The following is an 18102-nucleotide window of genomic DNA, read 5'->3' as shown; positions in this document are numbered from 1 at the left end:
AAAGGTTTCCCTAACAACTGAAAGACCCATTTTTAGCTCACCTGAGCCAAAGGCTCAAGTGAGCTATTGCGATCGCCCTTCGTCCGTCGTGTGTCGTGCGTAAACTTTTTATATTTTCATCTTCTTCCTGAAAACCCCAGGACCGATTTTCATCAAACTTGGCAGGTAGCATCCCTAGGGGGTTAGGAACTCAATTTGTTAAAATGGGCACCATGCCCCACCCAGGGGGCCCCCAGGGGGGCCCAAACCCTCCAAAATTAAGGAATCTATAAAAATCTTCTTCTCTAGAACCAGAAGGGATAGAGCTAAGTTAATACTATTAGATAGTACATTGATGACTAATCACGGATGGTCGAGACAATCAAACCCTTATCAAAAAGGGAAATCAGAAAGTCTGCGACATCCCTTAGAGGTGCAGAACGGGGATCCATCCTGTGTGACTCGCCACAGCTAAAGTAACCAGCCAAATGGGAATTATTCCCGGGTGGACTCCCGTCGGCTGTGAGGGTTGAACCATGGTTGAGTTCCTGCCGGGTCCACATCCTTCTCACCCCGCATGTGTACCACCAAGACACGGCCAGACACCCCCATATGAAGGATCCTATCCAGGAGTCCTTCCTGACTCTTGAAGGTCTTGGGCGGACATGAAAAGTCCAACCCCACCCCCGAAATTGCACTCACCCGAGGGTCACAGATGAATGCCTGGAGGCAATCAAGAATCGATGCCGAAGCATTAGGGGCCTGCTTGGGGTGTATACCCACCGCCACCTTCCAGCTGGAGCCCAATGGGAAGATGATCTTATTGAACTGTTGGGGATCACAATTATTAAGGACGCCCCCTACAACTTCCACTGGTACCCGGGTAGGCCTACCCATTATTGCACAGATTGCTCCAATGCTCTTGCGACTAGATTGCAGTTCCAATTTGTCCAGATGGAAGTGGCTGTCAAAAGCCTTGAGCAATTGCTTGCCCGTTCCAACTGGGCCTAGTGGCTGAACAACCAGCACACCCTGAACTGCTGGACTTCCCAAGGTCCTCGCCCGCTCATGTCTCTCTTGTGTGGTGCCCACTGGAGTGGCACAATTACCTGGTTCTACCGGAGGAGACCCTCTCTGTCCGGAGGCTGTAGTCGGCCCGAAAATTCCCCTTCAAAAAGGAAAAGGAGTCCGCACCCCCATTGAGGGGTCCCAATAAAGGGAATCCGACCCGTGGCACATATAAATGCAACCACTCCCGAGACAAGTCGGTGTGGAACCGGAGGTAGCTGTGGAGGCAGCGGATCCACTCTCCATCCCCTCTCCTTATCGCGAAGGCATGCTGCTCCCTCGCAAGGGCTGTAAATTCCCTACACAGGAGGACCTCGTACCCCTGGCAAAGTAAGCCGGGAAAACACAATTGTCTATCCCGAATTGCCCCCCTGATAAACTCTCTCAGAACGTCCGGGTCGGTCATGTCCGTCAAGTGAAATTGTTTGTCAGTGTCTCGGCCCCTTCCCGCATTTTACGACCTGGAGTAAACAGAGAGAAGACAAAATCAGTGAGCGAGGGCAATAATATTTATCCATGGCGGTGCTCTCCGCCACGGTCATGTCTACGCAGCGGCTGTGGTACCACTCATCACATTTGTCGCACTGGATCATGAGACTCCCATCATCAGGTTTATGGCATAGGCAGTAGACTTCTTCTTCTTGTGAGCTTGCTCAAGAGTCTTCCGCAAATTGGAGCAGTACTTCTCTTCGTCCACTGCCTGAGTCGAAGTGGGGAGAGGGTACAACAAATCAGCTGGTCAATTGACCTCACGCCCTTGCATCAATCGATTAGGCATGCTCTGCGGTTGACCATGGACCGCAGAGCACCTGCTATCTGCAGCAGGTATAGGTCCCACTCATTCTGGTGTTTCCCAATGAAGCAACATACTGCATCCATGAGGGTTTGATTAAAGCGCTCCACCTGACCGTTTGCTGATAGCCTATAAGGCGTTAGTCTTAGCCTTATGGATCTCCAACAGCTTGCATAAGCCGTTGAACAAGCGACTTTCAAAGTTCCGCCCTTGGTTGGTGAACACTTGGTACGGGTACCCAAATCTACTGAAAAACTCCCCCACTGCTGCATGGGCTGTCTCCTCAGCTGTCTGTTGGAGAAAGGGTACGCATTCCACCCACTTCATGAATTGGTCCACCATCATTAAGATGTGGACATTACCATGGGGGTTTTTGGTAGTAGGCCCATAAAGTCCAAATGGACTCGTTCCATAGGTGCTCCCACGTGATAATTGATCATGGGGCTTTTCCCGTACGGAGCGGTCTTTGTTTCAATTACACACGGAGCAAGTGCAGATATACTCTTTGATATCCCGCTTCATGCCATACCAAAATAACCTATTTTGGATCTTGGCAATGGGCCGCTCACGTCCTACATGTCCAGCTGACGGCAAGTCATGGATCATGCTGATGAGCGCCTCCCTCAGTGACATAGGGACTATTAGAACCTTCTGATCACCCACCTTCCAGTGGTTCAGGACGTCGATCAGGCTGGAAAGGTCCCAATTTATCCAGAGGAACTTCTCCTCTGGGTCCCATAGCATCTTGATGGCATCGCTCCGTTCAACGCCAGTGGACATCCACTCTTTTTCAAGTTCCGGTGAGGGGGGTTACATGCCTTAAATGGGCGTTTTTCAGGCCTGCTGGCCCGCTTTAAAAAAGGAAAACCAAATATAGATACTGCCCAGAAAAGAGAGAGAGAGACAATAGTGCTCTTATATGCTCAGGGTGCTGTTGGGGTGCTGCCCTACGAGGTGCTTCTAAGAAGAAACCCGCTATATCTACGTGGGCTTACGTGTCTGTTTTTGGTTTTATGAACTTTCAGTCTGGTTGGTGGAAAATCAGAGCAGAAACATAAAGCAGAGCAGGATAGATCTGAACAGAGCACAGTAGAGTAGAGTCGAGCAGAGCAGAGCAGAGCTGAGCTGAGCCGAGAGCACCCCTTGCACATCCTCCTCCTCCGTCCACAACTCAAAAATCTTGCCACTCACATAATCACTGATGGAGACTGATTTTTGAACTGAACTTAGGTTTGCTCCCCATTACTGAGGAAATGGGACGTAATGTGTCCCCTGGGTTGCTGTGAAGGCTGCTGATTAAGTTCGTGGGGGTACGTATGGTTTGTAATCCTGGAGTTCCTTGTAGAACCTGGCGCTTTGTGACTGCATTATGTTGATGGCGAGTTCTTTGTTGTCGGCGACGTGTTCCTGAGGATGATCGAGAAGTCGTTGTCGAAGGCTGGCGGTTCGGGGGCATTCTGTTAAGTCTTAGATGTGTTGGCACGTGATGTCGTGGTTGCAGTAGGCGCATGTAGTTGATTTCCTGACGATCTGGTTGGCTGTCTTGGCTTTGATCCTGATAGTGTTGATAATTCGCTGGGTCAATCTTGGTAGGTTGTTAAGTGTTTCCTTGGCTTCGCGTGAGCTTCGTAGGTTTGAGTTCCACTGAAGAGATTCGCTCTGAGTTTGTTGCGTCGCGTATTTCCATCTACTGTAAAAGTGGATATTTTCACGCTAGGCCGGGTCAGAAGAGTTTCGCGTGTTTTTAATTCCGTGGAATCAAGACATCATGCACAGGAACGTATGGCATGCAAAAATATTCGCGTGTTTTTATTTTCGCGCTAGTTCTGGTTGCGCGAAATGCGCGAAAATTTCAGCACCGCAAAAATTTCCACTTTTGCAGTATCACGTGTGGTTTGTAGAAACTTGGCCTTCACTGATTTTCGACCAGATGTGCAACCATATATGTGTACAGCAATCTCCGGTCCAGTAGCAGTCTCACTTAATCAGCCAATCGCTGTCCGGAGCATCGGGCCCCCAATTTGCATAGCCCCATCCGACTGCTACATTCTGGTGGTGAGGGGTGTTCTTCACATGGTATGCCCAAAGGGAAACCCAATTTACTACTACACTGCAAAAGTGCAGTGTCACCCTACGTGCAACCATCATCATTGATGGCTCGAAATAAGGCTTGAATTAAATGTGCGAGACACTTGACTCTACTAGACTAATCTTCAATAATTATAATTCAACCTGTAGGTGGCCTATAATTCACGTCAGATACTCACTGCTAAACTGGTCCACAAATTTCTCCAGCCCCAACTCCATTAGCTTCTGATGCACTTGCTCCATGATGCCTAAGTGTACGAACACATTACTACTAGTAGTTGGTGTATTATGTGCATATATTACAATACGTGCGCTCGCGGTCGCTCGCTCATACATAGCAATTCAGTAGCCACAGAGACTGGTCAATTAACGCACAAGCGCTTGGAAACATGTTGATTAACCAATCAGAATTCAAAGAAGCTTTTACTAGAGGAGTACTCGTCAAAAGCATCACATCCCTCTACAAGATTTGGATCAAAGTAAGTAGAAATCTACGTAAAAGTGACACGAAAAAGTGATCAGATGATCTGGTTAAAAAAGTGATCAGATATTTTTGAGAGTGTAATGATTGGGATGTGGGTGCCATCCACGGCACCTGCATTTTGGGGAAAACCAAAGCGATCTTCAGAGCCATGCACAGGACACATTATATCTAGGCATTAATAAGTCAACGATAGCACGACAAGTTTCATTCATGATTTGAAAGCAGTGCATCTAGCTACTCCAAATAAATGTCCCACTGTTCTGTATTCACTGTTAGTCGATAAGCCCCACATGGTAATTCCGACACGTTTCTTTACAGAAACGTATGTCCGCCATCGTGTGTCCTTACGCTTTATAGCATCTGTCAGTGCAGTGCAAATCAAATGCAAATCAAATGCAAATCAAATGCAAATCAAATGCAAATCAAATGCAAGTCAATGCAAGTCAAATGTTTTATTCACTCGAAAGTTGTCTCGAAAGTCCTGGGCTGTAAATTTTCCATTCACGATACGCTCCCAAAAATGACCTGAGCGATTTTTTATCCACAGAGTCCCGTCAACCGGGATGTAACTGGTGTTTTGTTAAAAACCCTGAAAATGCAAAGCTGAGCGAACGAAGCGAGCATTGCTCTCACGTCTTACGGCTGGGGGTCCAGGGGCAATGCCCCGGTGGGGGTTGAGGGGGCTCCACTTCAAGTCATACAAATCATCTGCCAGATATTCTACATGATTGTTGAAGAAGCCCCCAAAATTTTTCACTGCATTGTGAGTGTGGTGACAAATGTCACCATCTATGTTCAGAAGATGAGGGGCAACATCTCGCAACCTGGTTTCAAAGCCTGATTTTTTCCCTCTCACAATATTGTCCAATGGTATGTTGTCATTCTTTAATATGTCAAGCACAGTCTGAAACACTGTTTCAGCACTCACAACAGTTAGGGTCACCACTGTGTAATGTTGAACAACACACATGTTCAGTGTATCAGAGAAGTATGATACTAATATGCTTAGAACCTTTTCATTGGCATTTGAGGTGCACTCATCCAGATTTATAGAAAGTGCAGTGTTGCGCGGGGCGCTACAACGCTGCTGTGATTTTGCTATTACCATAGCTTCATGGTATTACCCTTGTGACGCCTCGCATAACATGATACTTGAATATACTTGAGTACTGGCAGCACTATTACCTCATTAATACTGCGGTACACCGCTTGCAAGACAGATACGAAGTCGCCGCGCCGATACCGGTCGCTAGCTGTGCGGTGCGTTGTCTGTCCTGGTTTCTCGGTGTATTCTGGTGACTCTGGGTTCTGGTCTCTCGTCTGTCTTTTTTCTGCTGTGTCTACAGCCCCTTTTCATACTCTTCAGTAGGAGGATGGGTTGCCCATGCTGGGCTTGGGGGTTAAGGTTAAGGTGGCCGTATCCCTTGGGTGTGTGTGTGAGGGTGTGTGTACCGGGTGTATGTCATGCGTCCGCGCCTGAGTCATTGTCCCGTGCAGCATAATTGCCGGTTTCGAGCCAGGCATATTATGCCGCACGGGCGAACATATTAACATATGTTTATATGTTGCCTTATACAATAGCAGTATTCTGCATATCCTGTATTATTCGCTTCCGAGTAACTGAAGCAAGTCCTTCATTAAGTTTATAAGCACAAGTTGTACGCTCCATGTGTAGATCATCAAGCACCTTTTTGTCCTTTGCGAGTGCTTTGGCTAAGTCTATTATCTTTGGCACAACAGTAAAAGTAAGGCCATTCTCCACTGCAAATGATGTGACCATAGCTTCAGCATTCACTTTCCTGTCCCGAAAGCTAACATTTCGTTGCCATTCTAAGTCTTTTGATGTCTTTCCAGAACATTGGTCAATGTTATGAACATTTGGTGGGGCACCATACGGCAGAGTACATGATTATGTTGATGGCCTTTCAGTTTCACCGCTCTCAGTTGCCGTGACATTTTTGCACATACATGGTAATGTCTGATTGGAATCTCTTACCTGTCTTCTCTTTTTATGCATTTTCGAATTTCCATATTGCAACAAAGCCTTCTTTCCACTGGATGCGTACTTGATTTTATCGTCACAAATGGTGCATTTCACAACTCCAGGTGAATCCAACTTCCTGATATAATCCGATAAAAAGTGTCCGGTATCGTCCTTCGATTCAAGCCACTGCCATCTGAATTGGTTTTTGACACCCGCGTCAATGTTGTTAACGTTGGCATTACGATCAACCTCCATTTTCAATCACGACACAAAGTGTGAAGACAATAATTCCAAAAAAAGTCTATTTCGCGAGTAATTTGACCATGAGATTTCCTTCGCGAGTTCCTACACAAGCTGAAGTTTAATCCAAGATCCAAGTGTAATCCACAAGCAAGTTGAATCCAAAATAAATCCAAACGAGTACTTTGTAGACACGCATGATAATGAATAGCCCGTCCACACACATGCTGTTAATTGTAATATACGCTGTGCGAATACAGCCGCTACTACTGATTGTACAGCGACTGGGCTGTGACATGTACTGAAATAATGTGGCAGCGCTGCAGTGCAGTGTATGTACACGTGTCGATCTATCCAGGGTTCACTTTCGCAATCACAACATGCCGTCACGTCTCGGGCTCACTCATGACAACTCGACCACACCACACACTCAGACAGTGAGCGTTCTGTGCATTCGATACTGTATCATGTACAAAGATGCATGGTAGAGCGTCGCGAAGCATGCTCTGCGAACGTACGTCTGAGCGAATTTATGAGTAGCCGAGATGTCGTGAGTCTCATGGCAAGTCACACACTATAGTACATGCATGGAATTGGCGCGATCGTGTATTTTTTTTAGCATGTGGTGGCGTGCCGATTGTGAAAGGGAGCCGGGATTTTCCGGGTTTTCTGGGAAGTTTTGAAAGGACAGAAAACCTGAAAAAAGTGAGATTTCATGACAATACCGGAAATCCGGCAATTTCTGGAAAAGTTACATTCCTGGTTTCTTTTTGTCATCAGCTGATGTGCCTTGTCTTTTTACACAACAGTGCTTCCATAGCTCCGATATGGAATACCAGCCTAAACAATCCTTGCAGGGCAGATAATCACGTGGGTTAGCATCATAGTTTGGTCTGTAAATGACGATGATCTCCTCATGACCATCTTCGATGACCTTGTAATTATTAATTCGTGGTGTGTCCTGGCAAATTGAAATTGTGGGCTACGGAAAGTCCTGGTGTTTGTAGCCTGATGGATCGAAGATGTTTTTGCTGGTTCGTTATTCCGAAGGCTTGTTTAGTCTGAAGGTTAAAATATCACACATAAAAAGTGCTCAAAATTTAAATCACTTTCAAATAATGAAACTTTATCCAAAGCTTGGTTGAAATGCATGCCTGCCCAAGTGTTACCTGTGAAAACATGGGCCCTACATTCTTCACTTGTATACAATATGTTTAAAAGAGTACCTCTAGAATATTTCATCTTGTACTCAGCCAATGATCTTGTCACATCATCAGTGGACATTTCAGTGAACCATATTTGGTTATAAAAGGTCTTGTCTTAACAAGAATGGACCACATTCAGTTAGAAAATGGTAATAAAATATTTTCCTGTGAATTTCTTTATATTTTATGACCTTCAAACCCTTCTTGCTCATATGTAACTGTTTAAACTAGTACTAGTCCTGGTACATCCAGGGGCAGAGCCAGGCAGTCTTCCACTTCCAGTGCTATACGATCTACGTCCACGAGCTCCTCATGATGAGGTTCGATCAATACCAGGATGGACCTGGCCACCACGGCCCCGGCCACGGCCCCGGCCACGGCCCAGACCGAAGACTGCCCGCAACTCTGCATGAACATCATGGTGCCTTACGTTTGGTGTTGACGGCGTGCCACTTCGTTGCGGTGTCAGTGTTAATGTCTGCTGTGTAGATGTACTAGCTGGTTCTGTTCTACTGTTACTTGATGCAGCGACTGGTGGTGGTCGATGATGTGCTAATTAGGTTTGACAAGTTTGAAATTTGGGTCAAATTTTGACATTACTGAAGAAGTTCACATCTTTGAGCTTAACTGAAGTTCCTAACAACCGTAAGCCTAACGCTAACTTAGGTAGACAGAAATAACCATCTGTTTCTGGGAGAAAATTTAATAGTTTTTACATTTTTGGGATAATTCTTGCATTCTTTGATTTTCCTAGTACGGAGGTCAGTGGAGCCAGATGAAGTCTGAACTTAGTCAGTTAGTGGAATTAACAACCGAGACACTGAACTTCAGTTTTAAATTAGACTCTTATTAAGTTTTAACTTTTATATTCATTTTTGAGGCTAAGCCAATGGTAAGGCCTAACTGTTAGATCAACCCTAAACTTTAATAATTTAAGGATGGGGGTTGGGTGTCCGTGGTCTTGGAGACTCCAAAAAATAGCATTTTTTTTTAACTGGGCACCGTTTCATGAAAGTTGTCAGACTCTTGACAGTTACCATATTAACAGTCAGTGACCAGTCAGTGACCAGGCAGTGCTTCTCAGCCAATCAAAACCAAGGATTTTATTGAAATTGTCAAAAGTCTGAGGCCATATCGTGGTTTAGGAAACCACTCGTTCGTTTGTACGCGCACACTTGTGTACAAGTGAATGGCGGTGGAAATAGGAAACCAATGCTTGTGACTGAATTAAGCGCCGCTGTACAGAGTGAACAGTGATTTCCTATTTCACGATAATGCCGAGTCTGACAACTTGTCAGAGCTGACATAACAACTTTCATGAAACGCTCCCCTGGAGTCTCCGAGACAAACAGTTAGGTGTCCGAACACTTCTTAGACTACATGACTTAACCCTAACTTACCTGGGGGGGGGCCATAATGGCCCCCCCCCTCGACAAATTCCGCGACCATTCCGCCGCGCAAAATTTTTTGACCGCGCCGCTCACTGACTTTTTACTTTCAAGTCTCGCGCAACTTTTGAGACCAAATTTGTCGCGACCGGGCATACCGTTCCGAAGCCACGCCCCTTCAAAAAATGTTCGTCCACCCCAAAATTGCTCAAAAACGTGATTTTGTGTACAAAGTCAATACAAATTGTGTTTTTTCAATTAATTCATATAAAGATTCATATTTTTAATTTTAATGGCTGAAATAAATGTATTTTAGTATAGCTATGCTTCTAAAGATGTGTATGACAAATTCTGCTGAAAAAAACAACAAAAACAAAAGTTCGAAAAAACAAAGAAATACATTAAAAAATGATAAAACAATAGAAAACATAGGAAATTAATTTTGATACTGATTTTCTTTTTACGTACAAATGTTCGGAATGTCACTAGGAAAATTTAAAACAAAAATCAGCATTCCATAAGCTTTTATAAGCCAATTATAGACGAAAATGAGTTTTTTTGCATATATTTGCATAATTAATTAATTTAAAATAAAAACTGCAAATTTTTTGAAAATTGAACTTAACAGTCTTGTAGATTACATCCGGCTTTATGTTCATGCAAAATTTTGCGGCGATCGCGCGATCAACGGCCGAGATCTGAAGGGGGGGCCATAATGGCCCCCCCCCCCCCCCCAGGAATTCAAGCTTGCTAAATAGCCCAGGTAAGTTAGGGTTAACACAAATAAAATTGCCTCTTTTGCCTTTGAATTCCACAAAAAATATGCATCAAATACCAAAAATAATTGTGAGCATTTGTATTGTCTGACATTACATTCAAACAGTTTATGAAATATTGCTTCCAAAATTCTTGAAATTGCCATCTTGTCCGCACACACAACCCGTCTGGACACACTGGTAGGATCTATTACCTAAATTTCTAACTGCAGCGCTCAAGGCGGTAAGAGTGGACTGGATTTCATTGATGATATGATCCGAAGGCGAAGCCATTTTCGATCTTCCTTATGATAGTAATGTCATTTTCATCAACATTCGCTGCGGCTATCAACATAAGTTCATCTCTCTCAACACCATCCCGACTCATCTCGGAGAGGTAGGACTCCCAATCCCTATTTACAAGCCTTTCCCCCCATGTGTGTCCCATCTCTGGTGTACTGGCTTACCATCAGATATGCCACCAACCTCTCTCTAACCTCAGCATGTGTGGTCTGAATATCTCTCATTGATAGCTGGTGTGAAATGGCATGAAATAGACAATTCCCGTCACCCGGAGTGCGGGGTTCTCGGTACATCAACGCAGCACTTGCAATGTTGTCATCTAGATTTTGTTCGTTTCTGGATTTTGGGAATCTCATCGCTTGTCTTATAGCTTTTGCGATGTCATGTATCACTTTGTCAATAGCACTTGGGGTTGAAATAGAATACTTTTGGAATTTAAGATTGCAAGTGCTGGGTTGAACCTTGTGCAGATGACAGCGCCTCCCCTGCTTTTCACAACAAATCACATTGAAGTTGTGTGTGCAGCCATCTGCAGGACGGCGCCTGCACTTAGCGTCTGGGCACATACATTTCTTTTCCCTTTTGTTTGCCTCCGTTCTCGCCCTCTGTTGCCGCTTCTCCTCTTCCGGCCTCGTGGTCGATGTTGTATCATTAACGGACACATATCCCGTTTCTCTGTTCACTGACGTGTTCAGATATCTTACCTTGTAGATGAAGGTCTTACTATTAATTGACTTCAATTATTTCTGCCAAATTCACGAGAGGCTTGAGGAGAGGATTGCTTCCACGAGTAACTCATGCCTTATTTACCCTCACAAAAACCTTGTCTCCCCGTGAGTATGCTGATGGCGGATTTCTTCTCAGTTTTTGCAACCATTCTTGCCGATGTTTTGTCCGACTGCTGTTTTGCTGTTCTCCAGGTGGCATCTACACTGCCAAGAAATTCTTCTATCTCATCTGCATTCACAGATGTGGACAAGATATTTTCCTGCAGTAATTGGACAAGCAATATCAGCAAAAGAAAAATTAATCTCTGATACTCTGATGCATAAAGAGAAAGTGATCCCTAGCTTTTTCCTTGTATATCGTGGTGGGTATACTTTTCTGATCAATTTGGAATTAATTTTATGAAATTTATTTCTCTGGTTATTATAAAATACTGGACTTGATTGCACACCGTATCATCTGCTAATATTTTGCAAGGGATCTGCCATTTTCTTTTTGTGTACACAAAATATTCTTTATCAAATAGTAAAACATCCTTGATCAATAGAGTAAAATTGAATTTTAGGGGACAAATATGTAACAGATATGCTCACTTATTCTACAGTCGACATATATAGAGTATAGAGTCCTTCTAAATATTACCTCTCGACCATGCAATGTGATTGCTAGTCCAGATCTAGAACGAAGATCAACTTGAAGACAAGATCAGCTGTAGCCACAATGCCAGGACAAGACAGTGCCCTGTGCTCTACGACTGCATATGCCTGAAGCGAGTTCTATCTGTTTCCTCCAATAAGGGCGAAGGACTGTGACTGTTGATGTTCCGTGTTGACCTCACTTAAACAGTAAAACTCCACACCTGTCCTCTTGTGGAAACAAACAAGCATAAAATATAAATGTGCAGTACATTTTCCTCCATGGAACCTTTTCTTTTCTTGAGAGGAGATCTACTGGTACAGCAACGCCTGTTATGTTTCTTCCATGTCGCATTTGTTCGTATGCCACCTCGTGCTGCAGAACCCCTGGCACAGTGGGCACACTTTGTGACTTCCCCTGTGATAGATGGCATTTTCTTAGTGTGCCTCTTCTTTATGAAATGCCATTATTCTATCACAAAACTCATACAATGCTTCAACTCCTGCCTCTGTTTTTTTTTTTTTCACTTCTTCAGACCTTCCTCTACTCAGACATTGTTCTTGTGTCTTCTCAGAATGTGTTTCCGCAGCTGTGATTCCATTTTGCTACAAAATACAAGAAACCTGCCAAATTGTACTCACAGGTTTGGTGTAGATTCCTTACTGTCACAGATCTGCCTATAGACGATGAGGGTCCATTTTCTGTAGTGGTCTCTTGTGGAATTCCCTCCATTTTCAATTTTAAGCTTTTTTTTTACCTCTCCCTATGATAGATTGGATTTTCCTATTTAACTTCTATAGTGCCATAATTTTCTCCTTGGAAAACTCTTGAAACGCTTCAACACCTGCCTTTTTATTATTTTGACTTCTTTAGAGCTACATCTACTGCTCTTTCGTCTTCTTTGAATGTGTCTGTGCAGCTGTGATTCCATCTTGCCGCAAAATACACAAAGCCTGCCGGAATTCTTCTACTTGCAACATGGACGTAGCTTTCTTACTCTCACGGATCTGTCTATAGATGATGACAGGGATGTCAATGAGGTCCCTGAAAATTGACTTGTAGTCCTCTGTTTTGCAGCAACATTTGATCATTTTGCTGATCATCTTTTCTTCGTTTTGCACGGACCTTTGATCTTATGACGAAACTTCCTTTGTTTGTTTTGCAACTACCTTAATCGTTTGAGTCATCATCCTATATGTTCATTTGATTCTTTGTCCATTGTGCCTCCTCCTGACACAAATAATGTTTTGCATATCTCCTGTCACCTGCTGTTCCCTCCACAGGTCCAAATCCACTTACAGGGGGTTTCATCATGACTATAGGTAGTGGTCAAATGTCATTCAAAATAAAGATAGGTGGGGGGGGGGCAATGCCACAACCTTGCTTTAAAAAACAATTGTTAATTTTTGTGGTTGATCAAAATGTAGCTGGATATGGAACTCACTTATACTGCTGCAAAGGAAAAAAAAAAAGTCCTGCTACTTTGGAGAAAAAAAAAATCTTATTCAGTTTAGCACCTTGTATGCTAAAGACATTACTGTCTGTCTTCATTGGCGGATAAGCTACTCCTGCTTTATACTATAGATAGATCTGGACTACTCGATTGTCGCATTTGGGTTAGCCCTGTAGTCCAACCAGCTTCATGCAAAGCACTGCATCTGTCCAGCACATATTTTCATTACCAGTGATTGTTTGTTGTGGATTCCTATCCACAACCACAGGTTTAATACACAATAATTAAGAGTACCATAATATTGCCGCTTAATACAATAAGTTCATCTATAGTAGATCTAGCTAAAGTCAAGACTTCAATCTACAACTCTATATAGGAGATAGAGCATCATGAAGACGTGGCGTACTTGTCAGGTACTAGCCTATCCGATAGGCATTGGGCCGTATCGATACTAGACTGATCGCTATATGGAGACGGACATGCGAGGGCTTCAGCCCGAGCGCCTATCATCACTCGTTTTCGAATCATTATTCATGATATGCTTATCGTATGCACGACGCATATTTTTATGCATGATTCATAAGACTGTTGGCAAACTGACGAAAACATCCTCGCCTTTCAGTAAGTAGGAAATGGCTGAAGCCTGCAATTCCTTAAATTCGTCTATTTTCAGCTTCTGTGCCGCATATCTCAAGCTTTCCTCAATTTGTTCAGGTTCGTACACTCTCGCGAACGCCATTTTCCCGGACGTATGACGTGACGTCAACACGTTATGCATATTCAACATACATACGTACCAGTTTTTCGTATAACATCTACGAAAACTAATGATTCGAAAACGAGTGATGATAGGCGCTCGGGCTGAAGCCCTCACATGTCCGTCTCCACATAGCGATCAGTCTAGTATAGATACAGCCCGACGCCTATCGGATGGGCTAGTCAAGTATGCAAGGTCATTCTAGGTGGCAATCTCTCGACATGAATACAAGTTCTCTTCATTGGCATCAACAATTTGTTTGAAATATTTATATGAGCTAATTACATGCAAGATGATAAAGTTTGAGAATCTGTAGTGATGATTAGTAACATTTGTGATTATTGTCCAAAAGTTCTGACTGTACATTGTAACTTGTAGTATCTTTGCAAAAAAAAAAAAAATAAAAAATAAAAATAACAAGAAAGCTTGTAGATTGATTTATAATGGTCAACAGACGTTTTTTTTTTGTCTTTGTTTTTGTTTTTTTTTTTGCCATTCTTATGTATTGGAGTGGCACATGCAATTTGAATTTACTTTGGAATACTTTTGCGTACAATGACTCGTAGAAAGTATGAAAACAGGGTTAACAGTGTACCTATATGTGTACCTATATGTGATTTATCACTTACTCCCATCGCCTGGAAGACTTATTATCAGCTCTAGGAGCTGTGTTATTATCAAAGAGCTTAACACACATATTCAACACTCAGTGATAGGATAAAAAACATCAATAGTGCTATCACACGGTGTGTGCAAAGGTATGAGACCATGTTTGTGTGTTTGCAGAACCGCACTGTTAAGAAGCGAGACCCACATTTACAATGAGAGTTATGACAGAATTTACAATGATGATACAGGTATCTGACAGAATCAGGGTGTCAGGAATTCTAAAAAAAGAAAAAAAAAGAATTATCTATTCAAACATATTACCTCTATTTATATACACACTAAAAAAATATTTTCAACTTTGCGCCTTTTGTGTGAGACAATTGCACCTTTATGGGTAAAACTTTGCACTTTTCATATGGAGTGCGCACCTTATATGGTTCAACTTTGCCTGTTTCTGGTCTTGAGAGGCACAAATTGCACCTGAAAAGGTGCTGCAATGTGTCACTCGAACAAACGTTGTCCTGCTTTTCTTGAAGTATACTGATTTGTTCAGATAAAAAGTGATAAAAAATACTGTGTTTGTGTGTTTCTGTAACTTTGTAACATTGCTGAAGGTTTTTTGTTTGTTTGTTTGTTTGCTTGTTTTTATGTGATAGCACTCAAATGTGATTACAATGTAGGAGTCCAGAATTTGTGTTGATGATGCCGTAAAATCCAGTAAGTTGTCTGAGCTTTAATACATGTAGATGTGTTGAAAGCTTTCTTAAGTGTTCTCGAGTGTTGTTAGGTAATTAACATTAAAAATATGCATGGATACATGTCTTAAAGTATATTGATGTGGTGGGATAGTTCAAATGATTTGAACAGTTTGTTTACCAAGCAGTGAATGTGTACAATTAAGGGTAAAAAACTTTCTGAATAGATGTAAAATTTTGCCAAATCTCTAATATATTTCATCCTTTAATTGTCAAGCGAGGCGTACTGCAATGGCTACCATGCAGTTTGACACTAATTCCTACAGACCAAAAACAGAGTTTAAGCAAATTTGTATCATTTGAGGAACTTCCTTGAAATATTTTGAATGTGGTATGCAACAAGCATTTAATAGCAATACTGAACTATAAGTACATTAATACATTTCAGAAAAAAATGTGTAATTTTACTGTCTTCACTGATGTTTAAGTTACAATGTGAGATTGTCAGTTTCATGGGTCTAAGACTCAACATTAGTACACTGCAATAGAAAATACCCTGATTATTTATTTTTGTTTCCTCGTGTAAGAGTATCAGTTTATCAAACAGATTGATGTATAATTTTCGTTTGTTCACATATGTTCAAGTTGTATGTGTACATTGTAAATTTCAAGACTCAAAGTGCTGCAATATGAGATAATAAATGTTTGATTACGTATAAAGATACCAGAGTTTGTGTTTATTTTCCTGTGTATCAGTCATAAAAAGACAAAGAATTATGTGTAAACCGTTTGAAAAGCTTATGAGTATTTGATTACTCCACTACATCTGGTATGCATTATATATATATATATATATATATATATATATATATATATATGCGTGTGTGTGTGTGTGCGTGTGTGTATGTATGTGTTTGTCCGTTTGTCATACAGAGTATTTGATATTGAGTGCATGTTTATTTCATTGAGGACTTGTCTACGGAATTTCAGTTTTGTGAGGCGTGGTAGTATTTGACAAAAAATGTCAAATAATGCTTATTAATTTATTATGTAGTGATGCAAAGAGCAAAGGTCACAAATGGTGTTCTGTTTTATAAGCATAAATTTATTTAGAGCAAAAACTTTTAAGGTACAGATGCTACAACTTGCATATATCAAACAGGCATGAAAGACATAAAAATAACTTGATTGCACAAGATAGAAATCAATACAATTCTCCAGTAAATTTCAAACATTCTTCAATATATTCAAATTGCACTTTACACGTTCTTACTTCTTTACTAGTGGGGACAGTTCAAAACTAATTTACACACCCATCCATTCCTTCGTATTTGCTTTTATGCGACTTTTTTTTTTTTGTCAATCAAATGAAAGTATAGTATTTTATGTACATCGTCACATCTTTACAAAACAATAATATAATCGTACGGTAACGTGAAATAAGAACAAGATCTCACAAGCACAGTTGAGCAATTAAATCGTTCTATCTTGTCCCATCTCGTGGTAACTAAGACGCAAACAAATTGTACAATACAAATTATTCATTTAAACGCATATTTGCTTTTGTTACAGCGTTTGCGCCCACTGCAAAGTTAACAACGAAGCAGATCCTTTCAGGAATATTTATCATTATACCAAAATGCTTGAATAGAAGATGTCGATGACAATAAGTAAATAAAACCTAAGATAGAGAATAAGGATTCTGCTTTCCTGGAAACGAAATCAATCGAAAGTGTGTTTTATCAGGAACCACATTATATCTGATCTCTTTGTACCGAGATTCCATTGTACAATGTGTCCAATATAATATCATTACCGCGGTCATGAGATACAAGATAAATGCCACCTTCTGTTAAATGAACAACTTACTGCCCGTTGGGGGCAGTATTTGCCTGGCTGCCCTTGCCGTATATAGTGTTATACAGCACTGAGCTGCACACAGAACATTTCTTAGAATGATAACCGTCCTGTCTTGCCCCATGTCCATTTTCACTGCATCAGTCTTAAACGGCGATGTTGTAAAGAGTTACAAAGACAGGCAATGGTTGGGATGTGAACCCGAAACCTTCCGTCAAAACAAATATACCATGTCATGTTTCTTTCGAAATCCAGGCTGATGAAGACACTCGTGTATGATGCAGCCCCTAAAATGTAGTTTTAGGGTGGAATATTTAGGTGAAACATTCTAAGCTGGAAACCTCTCTCTTGCTGATTAAAAAAAAAAAAAAAAAAATCCTTGTATTCCAGCAAGTATGTAAGTGTCCTATCATGTGCTTTGAAACGAATGCAGCAATGCCAATTTTCCGCCGTATTAAAAAAGAAATAAACAATACGAACACTCTTCATTTTTTTTTTCGAGGACTATTTGTCTATAGATAATCATGCTCATGACATTCATTTCCTGAAACAATTTGTGACGTCATTAAGATAGCATATGTAGAGGCATCATGACAACCACACTCAAAGAGTTTGCAATGCTCTAGACATATTGATATCAACATGCACAGTCCTCAAATCGATAATGTTTGTTCTTGTCGGTATAGGAAATGTGTTCTTTTGGAAGCGCTATCACAATCGAAAGTTACATCCGGGCGATAACGTAGAGACCCCACTTGTGTTCAAGGAGGCTGTAAAAATAAGGCACTTTATACATAATACCTCTTTAGAAGAAGTTGCACTGTGAATAAGGGCTGTTCGGTATTTGTTAGGTATACATTATGAGCTCTTTCAGACAATAGACAAGTCTCTTTCATCATCTTTAAGAATCGAGTTTGCAATCGCGTTTTTATTTATGAACTTTTCGGACGCTAGATATTTTTCGATTACAATCACGATTCTTCGAAATGAGATTACTAGTATAATCACGATTACAAGAGAGATTTTCCCCCGTCTGAAAGGGTGTTTATTATTGTTAAAGATGGAAGTTTATCGCATAAAGG

At 41.6% G+C, this 18102-nt stretch overlaps 1 protein-coding gene across 1 annotated transcript; it reads right to left on the bottom strand.

Annotated features, from left to right (window-relative positions):
• Positions 1–4332: 4332 nt before the first annotated feature.
• On the bottom strand, positions 4333–8261 carry LOC140239814 (uncharacterized). Its single transcript, XM_072319636.1, has 4 exons — positions 8088–8261; positions 6034–6258; positions 5053–5499; positions 4333–4419 (listed from the first exon to the last, which is right to left on the bottom strand). Exons 1-4 carry the CDS (start codon positions 8259–8261, stop codon positions 4333–4335), a joined length of 933 nt encoding a protein of 310 aa, XP_072175737.1.
• Positions 8262–18102: the final 9841 nt, after the last annotated feature.

The sequence above is a fragment of the Diadema setosum genome, chromosome 16, assembly GCF_964275005.1.
Source record: "Diadema setosum chromosome 16, eeDiaSeto1, whole genome shotgun sequence".
In the NCBI taxonomy this organism is placed as follows: domain Eukaryota; kingdom Metazoa; phylum Echinodermata; class Echinoidea; order Diadematoida; family Diadematidae; genus Diadema; species Diadema setosum.
This window is presented reverse-complemented; position numbering and strand designations above follow the sequence as displayed.

Excerpts from the sequence above, each read along its gene's own strand:
- LOC140239814 (XM_072319636.1), bottom strand. The coding sequence starts at position 8,261 with ATGATGTTCATGCAGAGTTGCGGGCAGTCTTCGGTCTGGGCCGTGGCC. Across the intron at positions 5,500-6,033 it reads TTAATGAAGGACTTGCTTCA|CAGCGTTGTAGCGCCCCGCG; the intron begins GTTACTCGGAAG and ends GCAAAATCACAG. Across the intron at positions 4,420-5,052 it reads TTGCCCCTGGACCCCCAGCC|ATTTCTACTTACTTTGATCC; the intron begins GTAAGACGTGAG and ends ACTTTTACGTAG.